The 17562-nt window shown below is 42.4% G+C and overlaps 1 protein-coding gene across 3 annotated transcripts in view; it reads right to left on the bottom strand.

The window, feature by feature from the left end:
* nxn (nucleoredoxin) overlaps positions 1-17562 on the bottom strand; it is a 58716-nt gene that overhangs the window by 8407 nt on the left and 32747 nt on the right. For 2 of the 3 annotated variants that reach the window (XR_014593201.1, XM_083913725.1), the window contains exons 2-6: positions 7382-7499; positions 4174-4307; positions 1185-1285; positions 949-1055; positions 70-249 (exon numbers count right to left, since the gene is read on the bottom strand). Coding sequence is in view for 2 of the 3 variants with exons in the window: in XM_083913725.1 (XP_083769851.1) it covers positions 70-249; positions 949-1055; positions 1185-1285; positions 4174-4307; positions 7382-7499 (640 nt within the window). In the remaining variant the exon portion in view is untranslated. Of the gene's footprint in view, positions 1-69; positions 250-948; positions 1056-1184; positions 1286-4173; positions 4308-7381; positions 7500-12665; positions 12763-17562 lie in introns of those variants that run through there. The other variant, XM_083913726.1, reaches the window with a different exon arrangement.

Below are 17562 nucleotides of genomic sequence, written 5' to 3'. Positions count from 1 at the left end.
CGCATGAGCTCAGGCAGAGCCCCCCTGCGGAGCTGTGGGGGGCTGCATCATAAACGTCCGTCCACTCACCCACAAACAGGACGAGGCAGGGCCCCTCGTGGAGCTGCACGGCGTTTGACTCGCTGAGTTCGAGCACGGGCCGGGGGTGCCAGGGGAAGAGCCGGCACTCGGGGTCGTTCAGCACCTCCACGCGGCCCTGTCGCGTGATCATGTGACCCTCCGCGTCCAACAGAATCAGTGTGGGAATACCTGGTGAGGGAGAAAGAAGGAGGTGAATGAGGGCAGGAAATGGGCAGGAGTGCGGGGAGTACGTATCATTTCCGTTAATTATCGCTTCATGACTCAGACTTCTCCCTCTCCCACTGAGATTTTCTTTGCTGTGTGGATGTTTTAGGTCTTTTGTTTTTTTTACTCCCTGTCTGCTTTTCACTTGTTATGTGCCTACTTATTTTTTCCCCACATGTCTCTGGCTCCCACCATCCCTCTGATTACAATCTCCTTGCCTTATTAACAGCCTTATCAGAAACAGACACCATCCGGGAGCAAACTGTGTACGTGAGGGGGAGTGTTCCTGCCCGCGCATGTGGACTGAAGTCAACAGAGGCGGGGGCCATCATGAACTGCATGGGCTCAATATGCAGGAGGGGGGCAGTGTTGACTCGTCTTCCAAGCATTCCTCACATGCTTTGCAGGAGAGGCCGAGAGCCAGCTCTTACTAACCACACACACGTGCACGCGCACACACACACGCACACAGACAGAGGCACAACACTTCCGTAGCGAACAAGACTGTAAACTTGATAACCGGCCCACATTCCTCAGGCTGCGGGGCAATCTATGTTACTGTTTCGCCTGCCCAGCACAGGGAGCTGACGTTATGAAGCTCTGCATTAAAAAAAAAAAAAAAACGCCCTCTCCTCTCAGGCTGAAGATCTGAAGATACAATACCTTGTATTCCATATAGTCTGTTCAGTCGTGACCGGCGAGCCTCGTCTGAATATGGCACCGCCAACCACGGCATCTCGCTGAAGTACTGCTTAAAAGACTCCTCTGACCTGGAGGGGGGAAGCCCCAAACAGATGGTGATTTGTTTTTTTTTCAATTAACAGCCGAATAGAGAAGACGGATTGCCACAGAGACAGATGTGCGTGTCAAAAAATATGATCTGGCACGGTGAATCTTACCTGTCAGCGCTGACGAACACGATCTCAAACTTCTGACCCGACTCTTTGACGGTTCGATATGTTTCCACCAAGACCCGGGTCAAACTGCGGCATGGCGGGCACTAACGGATAGAGAGAGAGGAGAAAACAATTATATAAAAGGGAGTGAATTAGTGAATATACACATCTAACTGAAAAAGGAAGGAATCTTTGTCTGCGTGTCTTTCCTTTGCATATTTCAAGAATCGTTCATCCAAACTACTTCACACTTGCCATGGGTATTGCTGAGGACCCAATGAATTGCTTTGTGTCATATTTGATGCGATGTAGCCAGATGGTGTTTGCTATAACAACAAACTTTACGTTTTGGCCTGTATCTTTTGAACCGTAGGTTTCAGAAACAAAATTCTTCTTATCCTGGATTTGGGTCCAGATGAATCGATCCAGATAAGACACGCCAATTTGTGTCCAGATCGATTCTCCGCCATTTTAAGTTCAAATCGGATATCTCGCTACTCCTCTTACAATTTTTGACCAATCATCACCAAATTTGGTCCAGGACATCTCTGAACCAAGCAAGGAAAAAAGTGACTTAGTTAAAAGACCTTTCCACAAACTAGTAATTCTCTCTTGTTTTGCATCCAGCTTCCTTTAAATAAAGACCTCTTAAGCCACTAATCCTGCTGTAATACTGGTACTCCAGCTTGAGAATGTTTTGCTTGTTCTATGTGTTTGGTACATCCTCACTCTATCAGGCAGGGGGAGCAGTGGTATGGTTGGCTTTTAGATCACGTCAGGATCTATTTACATCAGACATGGTAAAGAACCTTTGCAATTCATGCTTTTGTGGGTAACATTTTTGAACCACATCTTGTTTGCCTTTTGGTAAGATACATACAGAAAACTCATTCCCCTCTGTCTTTCAGCGATAGTAGAGTATATACTTTTTGGAATTTTGATTATTTTATTGGAATACATTAGCTAAAATATTGGTATTTTCTCATGTAGAAGGATGCATCACAGATGAGCGATACCTTTTTCTGAATGTAGACTGCTAAATGACAATCTATTTTGGTCATCATTAGAGATGCAACGATCCGATACCCGGATTGGATATCTGCGCAGATATTGACTAATTTCGGATAATGGATGAATGAAGCCGGTCCAGCATTCTGATCCAGTAATTTCTTTTTTATTAATATCATACACAGCAATACAGTTTGTCACTTCAATGATATGTTTGCAACACTGGTTAGGGTTTTACATTACATTTTAAAATATCTGTTTGCAATGCACTTTACATGGAAGTGTTATTTATTTCTGTTTGCTGCTAATGTATACGTTGTTGTTTGTTAATAAAAAATATTAGTAAGTACATACGTAAGTAAGTGCTTATTAATAAGTACATTTATTAATGTATTTCTGTGTCAAATTTCAAAATGTTTATGTCAAGCCTGATGCCTTCACTCACATGGCAAGGTATACGGTTCATTCATTCAACAGTGGTCTAAGATCGATATTGGTATCGATATCGGATTGGAAAAAAATGCATTGGTGCATCTCTAGTCATCATATCCATATATTTAATTTCTTATAGAAACACCAGAAGTCATCTATATATACAGTATACATGCATATAGGTGTGTGTGTGGGGCGGTCGGTTAGAGCAGTCGCCCCATGTAAAGAGGCTGAAGGTCCTGGAGGCAGTGACCGTGGGTTTGACTCCAACCTGCAGCCCCTTTCATGTCCTATATAATAAAAAAAGGCTTGAAAAAACTGCCAAAAAAATATATATGTTTTTGTGTGTTGTCTGTATATTTGTTTATGCATGTCTCTTTTATAATAGTTGTAAGTAATTATTCCTCATTAGCGTTATATAACACAGTATAGTATATCATCTATTCTAATTCACTGATGAAGAGCAGACAGTATATCATTACCGTTCAAACTGGTTATAGTGGATACAGTATGTCAAGCACTTTCATTGATCCAGTCATGAATCCTCCTCATACCGACACAAAGGGAGTGTGGGAGTAAGAGAGTGAAGCACACAGCCTCGATCAATTCACTGCTCATTAATTGTCTTCTTTCTCAGTTGCTCATTGAAGTAAATACTGTATATTGTGTTGATGTCAATGCTAAGGCATCCTGAAGCCATCTTCTGTGGGCTTTACTTTGCCAATGTGTGTGATAGAACGTTTAGCTCTAGTTTTATTGTCACAAGTTAAAAGAAACATTTCCTCACACTGCAGGCGAAAAAGGCAAATGTGCAGTGAAATATAGGTCAGGTTTCTCTGCCACGGGCAGTTTCTGGTCCCTAGAACATTAAGGGGAAAACTTCTGTATAAATGGGCGCCAACGCCAGGTGCTGGCATTTCATGTTTGTAAAATGACTTTAATAGCGGCTAGATTTACATGACTAACAAGGGGGAATGTGGTGTAAAAACACCGCAAATAAAGTCCTGTAATGGCTTTTGTGACTTGTCCTTTTCAATTTCTAATGGGTCTGGGGTTTGAGCCAGCCTTTCAGGCGTCGCCATTCTGAAGAGCCGGTCTCTGAGGCTGCGGCTCTGGCAGCTGCTGTGCTGACTGGCCATTGTAGCCTGTGCTGCATCTCATCACAACAGTCCACCGATGATATAACGCCTTTCCTGCATCGCTGAATCATGACCTTCACTGGCTATCAGCAGGTCCAGCAGAGAAAGAGACAATAGTGATGATGTCAGAGGGGTGCGGTGACCGATGTCTACTTTAAAAAAGGTCCAGAGGTGGTGAAAGGACTGACAGGGGTAGCTAACCACCGATAGTGTAAACACACATACACAATGGAGTCGCCTCCACCCTGCTGCTCCTCCCTCTTATCTGTCTTGACTAACTACTCTCCTCTTCCTGCTCCACTGATGATGCCCTTTAATCTCACCAGTGTTTCTGTGTTTTGACAGAGTTAGCAGGCCAGAGAAGTAAAAGATCTGGGTCCTCTTTGTCCTGTTTCTCTGCTCCCTGTACTCACCCAGTGTGCTGAGAAGTACACGCCCACGTAGTGTCCCTCCAGAGAGCTGCTGTCTGTTGTCTGCCTGTTGTTCCTGAGCAGAGGCCCTGCCACCACCTCCGCAAATGGCTTCGGCCCCCAGGGGAACTCCAGGCCTGGGAGAGGGTAGGAAAGTGGAGGGGGCAATGGGAAGGGATGGATGGTAAGAAAAGAATCAGAAAAAGAAAGCTAAAATACAAGACTGCGCTATGCTAGATGTACAAGAGCACTGATTTGAGCTAAATGCTAACATCAGCATGCTAACACGCCAACAATGACAATGTTAACATGCTGATGTTTGGCAGGTATAATATTCACCATTTTTGTTTGGTGTGCTCATAATCATTAGCTGAGGCTGATGGCAACGTGATTTGTTTTGAAGGTATTTGGTAATAAACATAAAACTTTGGAGTGGACATGAAAAGTCATGAGATCACCAAAGTTATTAAAATTCATCCTGACGGGAATGTGAATGTCCGTACAAAATATAGTTGCAATTTATCGAGTAGTTGCAAGTAGTGCACCAACCGACCAACACTGCCATCGATACAGCCACAGCACTAAAGTAGTTGAAAAAACATGTTTCAGGTAACTTGAAGAACCAGAGTAGGGCTGTAACTAACACTTAATTTCATTATAGTATATTTATTACCAATTAGTCTGTCAAATTTTACTTGAACTGTTTTCCAAAAATCTAGATGACGTCAAATTAGGGATGCAAAATATGGATTTTATTTTAGCCGATACTGATAACCGATAATTAGCCTCTCATGGTTGATATAGATAACCAATAATTTCACATTTTTGTATTTTAAAAATAAGTTTACAACCTATAGTTTATACACTTGAGGGTGACCTGACCAAATCTAACTGACACCCTATTGTTAACACAACAAAAACAAACATCAGTTCTGACTCTTCAAATCTCGTAAAGTACATCCAACTACCTTGGCTTTCATAGGGCATTTTGCCTAAGAATTTAAATGAACTGCTTTGATGCAATGTGTCCAATCAGATCAATTTATGTGTTTATTGGTGGATCACAAACCAACTTCAAACGGTGTGCATTGCCACCTTCTGTATCTGCATGTCTAGTTACTGTGCTTGTTAAGTCAGTGACAGAAATTTGTCTGCATATTGTTGGCTGATAATTTATCTGTAATAATAAATATCAATTTAAATTTTCCATTACCAACCAATAATAAAATAATATCTGTATGAATAGCTAGCGTGCATCCCTATTTCAAATATCTTGTTTTTGGCTACATAACTTGATTTTTTTGTCACTGCTACGACTTGAAACACACACTGGATTCAAAATATGGTTTTAATGACGACTGAAAGCCGTGCCTCTCAAGCAAATGAAGGCTGCCAGAAATACTTCCCTCCCGGTCTCCTTCACAATTTTCATTTCCTTTTCAAGGTGTCTTCATTGTTACCATCCCGCTCTGGAGATGCATTTAGTATAGCCGAAATTAAAGGGAGGTAATCATAAATAAAACCTTGTGAGGCTGGTTTATAATGGGCTCTTTATGCGAGCGTGGTTGTCTAGGGCTTCATTAGGCAGGAATGACACGTCTGCACAGCACTGACACGGCCTTTTATTGTTGTCCTGATTGTAAAAGTGCACTCCATCTTTGTGCTGCAGGCTAGTCTGCCGCCACTCAAGTCAGGCCTTTCATCGAGAGTGAAAGGCATAGGGCCCCGAATCGTCCCCCCCACCCCTCCAAGTCTCGGTGTATGGCAAACTTTTAGTGCTTTTCCTCTTCTTAACCGTGGTCGAATTGATTTGTCACGTCGGGAACTGCTCTCTGTCTGCCTCGCAAATAATATGAACATGAAAATACATCAAAACGTCCAATAAAACAAAAATGTGAGCCTGGTGAGTGGTAAGCATTGTTAGGAAATTAAGGCAAAATCCAGCCAGCGTGCCCCTATATTTGTTACTCAGTCCAGAGATTTAGCTGTTCTCCAGCCACATATAGTTTGGTAGAACAGTTAATGAATCATGAATAATTCTGCAGGCTCAGACTGGCTTTCATTTAACAGGCAGCAAAATCTGTCACAATCCTCATATGAAATGCATTCTGCTTGACCGCTGCGCTGCCACAGAGCTGCTATTTTCCCTTCTCACATGACTAATGGCACTTGTTTCACGCCGCCCTAAGAGGCAGCATTTTAATACAGTATATTGAGATCTTCACTGCCACAGAGGACGTCCTCTGTACAGAAAGGAATGCAAGTTCACTCTTGTTAATTCTCTGCTTCCACTTCAAAGTGCGGAAATTATAGGGTTTGCAGATGAGGGAGTGAGACACGGACAAACTATAATATTTATGCAGCACCATAATTACTGCAGCATCAACACAAACAAGGGTGAAAAAAAAGTTATTGCTAAAATGTTTTAGCCAAATGCTGAAGGATGTGGCACTATCTCCGCAGGGAAATCTGAGCAGGCGTTTGGTAAACATCATTACAGAGAATGAGTTTTCTGTCTGAGTATGCAGGTGTGACTTTTGGACTCATTTTCATCTTGGTTTACTTAAATTTAAGTTTATCTCACTCATTTATGTTGTGTAACAAAGCTGTACAATAAACTGTGGTAAATTAGATATTGTAAGCTGGAATAATGTATAATTTTTGCACTGTTTATTTGCAGAGTTAAGTCAAATTGTTTATTTTAGTATTCCTTTTCACAAATCGCAAATGTGCATAAAAACAAGTGGAATGGAAATGGCAGAAATGAAAAAGAAAAGTCAAAACGCACATTATTGCACATTTTTTATTACATTACCTCAGGGGTTTCCCCCCCACCTGCCGTAGTTTTATGGGGGACAGGTGTAACAATACAGTTGAAAGTCTGGCGTGAGCCCAGAGCGAGGGGCGAGCGAGTTTGAGTGTTTTACTGTCCTGCTGAAGAATGCTACCCACCCAGGATTCAGGGTTACACAGGCTTGACAGACAAAGTGTGTGAGAAATTGATTTACGTTGTTCTTTCCTTTTGACCCTCAAATGTCTATCACCTCATTTAACAGATATATTTTTTTAGGGTTGAATGGCTGGGGATGAGGTTAACCATTTAGTAAAAGGTCAGACCATGAGGCCAGGGGAAAAAAAATAATTTAGGGTGATGTCTTCACTAATAACATACCATGAATGTGTGTGTGGCTGTGGAGACTGCTGATCTCACCTTTAGGGTCATCTCTCACCACCAGTAGACCATTTCGACACACCACCTTCCCCGTAGCTGCGTCCACAAACACCAGAGATGGGATACTGGTCACTTTGTACTTGTTCCACAGCTTCATCTGTGGAGAGAGTAAGAGGAGATGTTGGAAAAAACACGTTTACGAAAAGACCTTACCGTTCATATTTATTTCAATTTTAGACCTGAAAAAATGGTCTAAAATTATTTTTCCAGTGCAGCTACACAGTGCAGAACGTTCACCTGAAATACTGCAGTATAAACAGAACAAATGTCAACTGAGTACTATATGTATTTTATAGGAAAAACAACTTCTCTGCTGTTGAAAAGAGACTCGGGAGACTAGGCAGTAGAATAAAAAGAATACAGTGCAGCCAGCCCTGAGGTGAATTTGCAGAGGGTGAGAAGCACGCTGCTGCAATCCAAAAGAGGCCGAACTGGAGCAAACTCGTGCTGTCCCTGCTGTGTCATGAGTAAGAGGAAAGGCAGCTGAAAAAAGCAACACTTTTGCTATATAGTAAAGAAAAAGAAAAGTGTTTAGAACTGTGAATTATTGGAGCTTCTTGGATAGACGATTTAAGCTTCCATAGGCATTTATGAGCGCCCATTGGCCTTGAATTGAATGCTAATAAATGAGTTGATGTGAATACAGTTTCATATAGTCAGAGAAGATCTTTCATACCCCAAAAAAATTCTGTGCATAACTGACGCTATTTTTAGTCTGTGTAGTCTCTAACATCAAAGAGCAGATCAAGCATTCCACATATCTGAGACTCACTTTACATATCAGAGGGAAGAGTCATACGCTGCGAATAGAAAATAGCCGCATCTTGTAATGTCTTGTAAAGAGTGGCAATCGGAACTGTAAAATGTTGCTGATTCGGTAAGTGTGGGAGGAGGAACTAGAACTAGAAGAAGAAGGGGATCCCGCACAGCATGAAATCCAGATACCAGATCAGAAAATCCAGCCAGGAGAACGAGAGTGAGAAACTTCTCCAGAAGACTATCCTCTGTGTCAGTTTCCCCCTCTTTTGTTTGACTTCTGTCTTTCAGGTTCTGACACGTATATATTGAATCAAAACGCCTTAAATGACTTTGCAGGGAGTTCTATAAAAAAGTGTTTTGACCTTATCCACTGTATCATCCAATTTATTACCTGTTGTGCTCGGCTAAACGCTTACGCACACATACATGTAATGATTTGTGTTGTCTGGATGCTGCAGTAGTTATTCTTCTAACAGGTTGTTTGCCAAATTGAGTGAGCACTGCTTTCCTTGAGGCTTGGTGAAATATGCGTGGAGTTTGATTACAAGTTGACGAAAACCTCTTGTTGCCCCTTTCTGTGAAAACACTGGCTTCACTGCAGGAGGCTCTCTGCAAGACTCTCATGTGCAGACCAAATAAAAGAGAAAAAAGCTTGCACGGCGTATGTTTTACTCATATTGTCGTTCTCCTGTGTGCACATGTTACCAAAAGGGTCAACCACAGGCCCTTTCTGACAGCAGGTCAGACGGTCCGTCCCATGGACAAGACGACCTGGAGCCTTCTGACGATGTTGGTCTGGAAGTCCCTCAAAAGCAAACTTTGGCGTCTGCCACTGTCAACAGTTTTACCACACGCTCCACGCTGCTCTGGAATCTCAATCACAGAGTGACGCGTTTAGGGGCTTTAACTGTGACTGTCTCCGAAAGCTAACGTGCCAAGACACTGTCATTTCACTCCAACTGCCTACAGCTGTCATCTGAGGCTGATGATGTGAGATTGAGAACCATGAGAGGAACACAAGGGGGTGGAAAGCAGAGTGATTGGGTGATGCGTTCTGCACTCGCACTAAAATGTCAAGAAATGTATTCAATGTCAAGGCCCAGATGTATCCATGCTGAGGTCATATGATTTTGAAAACAGGCCACGAGCATGGCTAAAAATAGAAAGCACATTTATTTTAAAATAGAGGGAGATGAGTACCAAATCTAAGGCTTACTAAGGCATTTCAGTGCTCTTATACTGTAGCATCAAAAGGCAGAACCAATTCCTTCTCTTTGTCTTGCCACAAATTTACTGCATCCTCAAAACATGTCTGCCTGGTGATTTGGCTGCAGATCAGAGTAGCCCCGAGATGCTGCATCCTTCGAGGTCTTAGATCTGCCTATAGAACTAAAGGGTTATTATGATTTCAGGTTAGAGGGTGGGGGGGTTGACCTTGGAGCTACAAAAGCTGGAGTCAGGAGTCGCCGTCGCCATCTAATGAATTTCAGCACATTGAAACATGAATTCATCATGCACAGGCAGGATTGGAAGGGGGGGAATCTCACATTTCCCCCAGTTAAAATGTGAGATTCAATAACTGCTTCCTCCTCGTGTATAGAAAACACGAGGATCACAGGCCAAAGCAATTCCCAAATCACTGTTTCGTTGTCGAGAGTCGCAGGTTGTGTGTTATAGCTGAGACAATAAATACAGGAGGTGACATGATACTAAAAAACACATAAAGTATACAGTCATATTTGCCCTCATCCCATGACTTGAGACTCAGCATCTACCTTGTAGAAGTATTGGACTTTTTTGTATTAGTCTGTAATGGCACTCATGAGATTCAAGTGTTTTTTTTTTTTTAATGCTGTGGGAGAGCTGAGAAATTAAAGGAATAGTTTGGGGAAAGGAACTTATTTGATTTCTTACTGAAAGTTAGATGAGAGGGTTGATACAAATTTCATATCTATGATATAGAGCTACAGCCAGCAGCTGGCTAGCTTTTTGCACGATTTAAACAAACAAGTTACATCGTGTTAAGCATTAGTCAGATTGTTGTTACCTTCAGACAGAGCCAGCCAGCCAGCCTTTCCCCCCGTTTTCCAGTCTTTATACTAAGCTAACTGGCTGCTGTCTGCAGCTCCATCTATACCACAAAGACATGAGAGAGCTATAAATCTTCTCAATTAACCAGTCCTGGCAAGAAAACGAATAAGCATATTCTCCATAATGCCAAGCTATTCCTTTCACTATTTTGATAGTTGATACATTTTTTTAAAATCTAAAACCACAAGTGAGAAATTATTCATTTAAGTGAGAAAATATTTGACAGATTCAGCAATCGGGAAGATAAACAATCCCAAGCTGTTCCCTTTGCTGATTTCGGATTTAGATTTCAGTTAAATACAAACAATTCTGTCCAACATAGTACTCAGTTGATAATTCACATGCGAACTGCTTAGGGATTGTATTCACTGCATCATAATTGCATGTTGCCATTCGCAGCTTTCTCTAAGGGCACCTCTATTCATTATCAATATCAAGAGAGTGTGTGTAACTATATAGCCGAGCAGGAGGCCTGGCTATAGAGTTACACACCGGTTCAAGGATGCCAATAACCCCTGTAGAGTGCCCACCAACTGTTAAGACTCCAGAGAGAGCTGGAAATCCATACTAACAATCCATTAACTCCATTGGACACGCAGACATTAGCCCCCCACACTACGCCCAGTGCTCATCATGCTAATTGGATCATGCATGGCTGTGGATCCATATTCAGCAGAAGAGCAAATAAGCGCACCGTGTTGGGCCAATAGATCAGCATGCATGGACATACCAAGGTTGCAAGTCTTATCACCCCACTGATCAAAGAAAATGCTGATTCTTTTTAGACGCACCTACATTTTTTTTCACTCTCGATGAGATCAATGCCTGCATTAATGTTCTACCTGAGCTTGTATATTCTGGGCTGCGAGTGAGCATGAAAAAAAGGGGAAAAAAGGATGGAAACAAACCCCCCCTCGAGAGAGATCCACGTTTCCATGTTACATATCATGCGTGACAAACGCTTTCATGCCCCTTTGCACAGTTGCACTTTATGGCAAGATTCTGCTCTATTAAAAAGGGGGTGAGCTTACATGGAGAACCCCCAACAGATTTAAGGGCTAACGGTTTCTAAATCTGTAGACATCTGCTTCAGTTTTGACCCAGTCCACTTTGAAACCTCCTTCAATCTGCAGTGAAATTCAGCCTCCCTCAGTAAGCGATAGATCTCTACAGCGGCTCTGTCTGGTGCGGTGTGTGTCACCCTGTTGAGAGAACTAGAGTGGAAGAAATTTCATCACTCAACGTCCCCAATTCACCTATCATTGTTCGAGCCCTATCTCCTCACAGATCTGCTTTCACTGGGCCGGTTAGGCCTCAGGCATCTTTCAGACGCTCCCATTGCTGCTTCATTACAAGAGTGTCACTACAAAGGAAGCTCAGCCCTTTAAAACAGAGCACACGAGAGGTATCCTGCTGTGATGCTGATAGCAGCATAGTCCTTTATCTTTTGATTATTATACGAGGGACAAATGGTGATAATCCAATTCTTATCTTGAAAAAGAAGGGTGACTTAAACTAAATGTTCATGTTGTTCATTGCATTTGATCCGGATAAACAACGCGCGGTATTCACATTTCATAACTGTGCACAGTAGATTTGTGGAATTTAATTTAACCTACGCAGGAATTCTCAATGGCATTTATTATCAGGCAAAAATGTTCCCTATATAATCTTTTTATTCATGTCGAGAGGGATTTATTGGCACAGTTTAAAGCACAGATTGAGACATTAGGGAAACAGAGGGACTCATGTTCCATTTTGATTTGATTTAAATCTCAAAAAGAGGAATTTTTCAAAATTAAATCAAATGTTTAAATTCATACAAAGATGTGCACAGAGGAGATAACAGTAAGGTGGTTAATGGCTTCTTCCTGTAGATCTTGGTCGTTGTTGTTATTGTTGATGTTGTTGCTGTCTTGGTTGCTTGTCTATCTGATGGACTGACCAGCCCCCCACAAGACATGTTCAACAAAAGCAGTTGTCTTTTACTGGGACTTGTTTTTTATTGAGCGTGCCTGCAGGCAGTGTGATCTCTGACCGTAAAGATTTACTGTAGTGGCGAGCAAGGGAGAGAGCGGGCTGGACTGGCCCCCTGGTTTGCCTGTTGGCAGACCCAACACAAGCTTCTTGAAAAATTCAAGCCATCCCCTCTGCAACATGGATATCTTCATCTGCAAACGGATTCAAACTAACATGTTGGTGCACAGCTGCAGCAGTTCATTAATCATGTGTCAGAAAGGCTTTCAGGTTAAAATCGCAAAAACATTCTGCGTTCTCTTTCTCAGTCTAAGGTTGAAGACGGATAAGAAACAAATGTCTCCTGTCTGCTAACTCATTACCAACTCCCTACATCTCCTGACTACACCTCTGAAACTCTCTATTGACGGGGCCCCTGCAGCCAGCTTTGACTTACATTCCTCCATGTTGCGCCCCACCTCTGCGAAATCTGCACCCGAGGCTCTCAGTTACTGCCTGTATCCACTTCAAAACCCTGTTGCTGTTCTTCACGGCTACAAAGGGAGCCCTACCCTCCCACCTCTTAGCCATACTTCAGCCAACACTATGCACTCTAGTGTTTGCTACTTTGTGCTTCCATCTGTGCTGCTCTGACCCGACTATCGCTTTACCGGTCAAGAGGCTTCACCGTCGTGGCTCCCCCGGTGGTGAAATACACATCTCAAACCCTGCGACAGCTGCACAGCCGCTGCCCTTTCTCCATGCTGGACTGATGACCTCTCTCTCAATATGCTTCATCTCGTTTTGCATTACACCAGCCACCGCAAGAGCTTTCATCTTCAGGGCTTTCCTTTTGCTCATTTCTGCACCGCTGTACCATATGATTTTGAAAAACGGTTACCTGATTTTTCTATTTTCCAACCACTTCTATTTTCCCTCAAGTGTCAGCTAAATATTCCCGAAAAATATAAAAGGACAGGCCACTCACTCCAAACTACTCTACTGTGCTCATTAAAGAGGTTCATCCTGCACTACACACTCCACTGTGATGGGCAAATGCACGTCCACTGAAATTTGTCGAGCTGAAAAAACACAGCAGGCTTTCACATCATGGCTCTCCAATGCAAAATGCTGCTGCTATCTCGTCTATTTTATTAATCCTATAACGTTCTCAGGCCGAGCCATTTTGCTGGTGGATCCTCCAGAATGCAGTCGCAGGGTAAATTGCTTTTTTTCCCTCCCCCTTGATAAAAGGCCTCCTGTTGCTACAGCAACCGCTCCCACCCCTCCACGAAGTCAGGACATGTCACAGAGTGCCAGACACACTGTGGGCTCTTAGTTAATAATTCAGTGATAAATTAACGGTTTTGTGAGGAAAACAGGTGCCAGAATGTCAGAGGGGAAATAACCCAGCAGAAAAAAAGAAATGGAGGCAGAGTGAGACAGGGAGAGAGAGAGAGAGAGAGCTGTGTGGGTGTTTCCCCCCCTTCCAGCCTTGTGTGGAGGCACAAAAGCCACCCCCTGAATACAGGCTCTAAATCCAAACTTGGACCCTGTATGGCGAGAAGTAAGTAAAGAACACGGCGTAATAAAGCACGGGGGGGTTGTAAAGGAGTAAAAAAAAAACAGGGCTCAATAGGTATCTACAGCATTGTGTCTCCACAGGCGTGGGCTGCCCCTGAGGCCTATATTCGGCAAGGTCAAAGGTCAGGAGGCAGGGGGTGCATTCTTCACTCCCAGTAGTGTTTAGACCAGTCTGCCTGCCTCCCTGTCCCCCTATAGACTTACTCTTATTGTTATTTCTCTCTGTCTATCCCTCCTTTATAAGTCACAAAGAGCAAAGTGTAAACCTATTACACACAGGCAATATCCACACTGACAGACATTTTATTAAATTGCAGCCTTTTCTCTCTGCTTTAGTTATCCATGCATGCTAAACTGGCATTTTCATTGACGGATGACTCTCATGTGATTTGTCATGAGATACATTTTTGAAAGTTTTTGCCGTTGCGCTCACTTTATTGTTGTAAATAACAATCCAGTGCAAAGCACCGTGTTGAAGATGTTGTCTTGTGCCAAATAATCACTTGAAAACACTGCAGAAACCACTGGGGTTTTTGTGTTTAAGCATGGACAAGTTAATAAATAAATAATTGCCATGTCGTGCTAAATCTGCAACCAATCATGATTTTGAAGGCTGAAATTACTACCCTCCGTAATAGATTTTATCAACTGAAGCGTTGATTTAGGCCACTGTTGTCGTCTGATTTTTTAAATTGTTTCTAGCCATCTCATTTTAAGAAAAAAATTGGTTGGAAGGGTGGGACATAGTTAAATATGTCCGGTTCCCTCGTCTCAAAGTCAAAGGTTTTTTTAATGGGTTTATAGTTAAATGCCTTAAAAAAGGGAGATTTTAACATTTTATACTATGACAAAATCCCTTCGGCTTTTGGTCGAGGGAGCCCAGGGCGATGCTAACTTCTGGGTCAGCCTACAAAAATACGCCATCCCTGCAGAGCTCTATTACATGCATGACTTTGTGTTAAAAGGCTGAAGCTAAATGTCGGAAGCAAAGAAAACACACCAGTTGACCAAAGCACATGCATTGCTCTTGTACTTCAGTGTAGAGCAAATGAGATCGGGCTTTAGTTAACAGTGTCTGGCTACTTAGCAAACTTGGACAAGCGAAACAGATGTTAAATTTATGCAATTTTTGTGCACAAAACGTTATGCTACCATTGATAAGTTTAGCATAACGTTTCAGACCAAACGTGAATGATGCAAATTGAGTGATAACTCTACATTGAAAATCAATGTAAATGGCGCAATGACACGCAATTCAGGCAGAGGCGGCACAAATGGAGCATCCGGCGCGTCGAGACGCGAATGAAGCCAATGCAGCGAATGAAGCGTTGCAAATTAAGTCGAAAATATTGACTATATATTTCAGGTGACATCGCGACACAACATCCAATCGGCGACGAGTTCAAGCAGACGACATCACTTCCCTCACGTACTGTTGTTTACGTTCAGACCAACATGGACGAGAAGCTAATTGTAACTGTGTGTGGTTACCCCATGCTCTACGACACCACTGCCATCTTCTACCGGGACAAAATTAAAAGGAGGCATGGGTGAAGCTCAGGGAGGAGGTGGGACTATCTGGGACTTGTTTTACTACGTTGCAAGACTCTTGTTAGCATCACGCACACTAACAGGAGTTGCTGCAGAGTAAACTTCCCTAAATCCAGCGCGGAAAGGTTTTTAAAAAAAAATATACTAACCCCACAAAATGTAGTTAGATAATGAAATGCTAATGCTGGATTGGGATTACTACAGTAAAATAGTTTGCAAGCTATGCTGACGTTCAGAATGACGATGAAAACAATGTGGCTTTAAAATGTTCAACATGTAAACAAGTGTGAAAACTACAATATATATAATACAGCATGTTGTACGTAAGAAGTATTCAGGTCAATCTCCGTCAGTCAATCATTAAATTCTTCCTAACCCAAGTGAGTGATGATGATGATTTACCTCGACACTGTTCATGGGGATGACAGACGCTTGTTGTGTGAATACTGTGTCATGATTTCTCAGTTAGTTCTTACTCACACCTTTTACACCACGATCGGCCTACGTCTCGTCAAGCGGAGGCCTGCAGGGTCTAACAGATAGAGAGACAGATAGGAACGCTGGTCTGGCTCTGAACCAGCTGAACCTGCTCTATCAGTTACCTTAGTGTGACCCTCTGAGACTGGCATTATACACTCAGTCATCTGCCAACTCATGACTTGGAAAGCCCAGTGCATTTTTTGATTTTTTTTTTCTTTCTTCACAGTCCGTGCCAAAATCTAATACACAACTCAACTCTCTCAACTGTAATGCAATACGGTATGGAGTGATTCTGGCGTTAAAGTCAGATATGTCTCTGTGCAGCCTCATTAAGTCTATGCCTCTGCACTTGGGACTGCACTATTACATATTTATAATGAGACAAAACATACATTAGAATAAGCCTTTCAGCAAAACTTGATCTTTATGTGCTTTTTACACTTACTGCTCAATTAGCCACACTCAGCAAACAGACCCACAGCAGCCAAGCATTAATTCTACCCATAAGCCTCCATATTAGTGTTTCTCTGGTACCCCAGCTTCCTGGAGTGCCGGCGGAGAGGGGGGGTTGGGTGTCGGGTTTAGACAGCTTCCCTGTTGTGCCCTCTGTTTGACCCCGCATTTAACTCCCGCCGCTCCTCTGGATGCTGGAGCCCTGGGAAGTCTCCTCGAGCCGCAGCTTACTCCCTGATCCCCTCACAACACAACACATTAATATTAATGGAAATCTAAAGGGAACACTTCGGACACATTATCAGCGTTTTGTGCATAATCAGGACAGCGCTGTATTCTACATACGGCAGTTCATCCAATACATCTTTATATTTAGGTGGCCATTGTGTACTTTTCAGCCAATACAAAGCTAGAAAATACCCTACATGCACGTAATTCTAGTACGAAGCTGATTTATAATGGTATTTAAATCGGGACACACAAAACAGACTTTGTGTGAAACAAACAGGCGCCATCAGTGCCATAACAAGAATCCTGCACTTTCAATGCATGTCACACTGTGTGAGATGGATCTAATAAAGCCTTGGGCTTGTGTTTCTAATATGTAATTGTTCATCAAACAAGCTTTGTTTATGTATATGTTCACATGCTGAGGCCAGGGAGTGCTACTTCTGTCAGAAGTGTTTTATGAGGCAGAGCAGACAGAGCGTCATTGTGATTTCATGAGGCTCCTCGTTTGTGGAGGGCACAAATGGGCCAAAAATATATATGATACCCTGACAAGTACACAGTATTCTAACATTACGGCACTTATTGTTTATGTTATGCTTTGTTAGATATTTTCAAAACATTATTAAAGATCTAAATAACCTATAAAGCGTGTGAGCACTGTTTGATCTAGGCATGAAAAAAAAAGAACTTCCTCAAAAGAGGAAAAAGAAGACATTAGAAAGCTGGACATAGCCGAGGAAAAATACGAAAACATGAAATACCGTTTTTGCAGGGTGAGTTTGAAGTAAATATGTTTTTAGGTCTAGCATTATGGTAGCATGGTTTCCAGTCATATGCTGATTGTTCGTAAATGTGGGTTATAGCAGCAGTTTTAACAGTCAGAGTTAGATAAGAGCACGTCCACCAGTTATTTCACCATGTTTCTCTTTCAACTTTTGTCCCCCCAAAACCACCCAGTGCTCACATCATCCTTAATATGCATTATAGGCTATTTAGATCTTGAAAAATGTTTTGAAAATATTCAACAAAGCATAATATACACAATAAGTGCTGTA

Source organism: Echiichthys vipera (assembly GCF_963691815.1).
Source record: "Echiichthys vipera genome assembly, chromosome: 5".
NCBI lineage: Eukaryota > Metazoa > Chordata > Actinopteri > Perciformes > Trachinidae > Echiichthys > Echiichthys vipera.
Note: the sequence above shows the minus strand (reverse complement) of the source record. Positions and strands in the feature narration are given on the sequence as shown.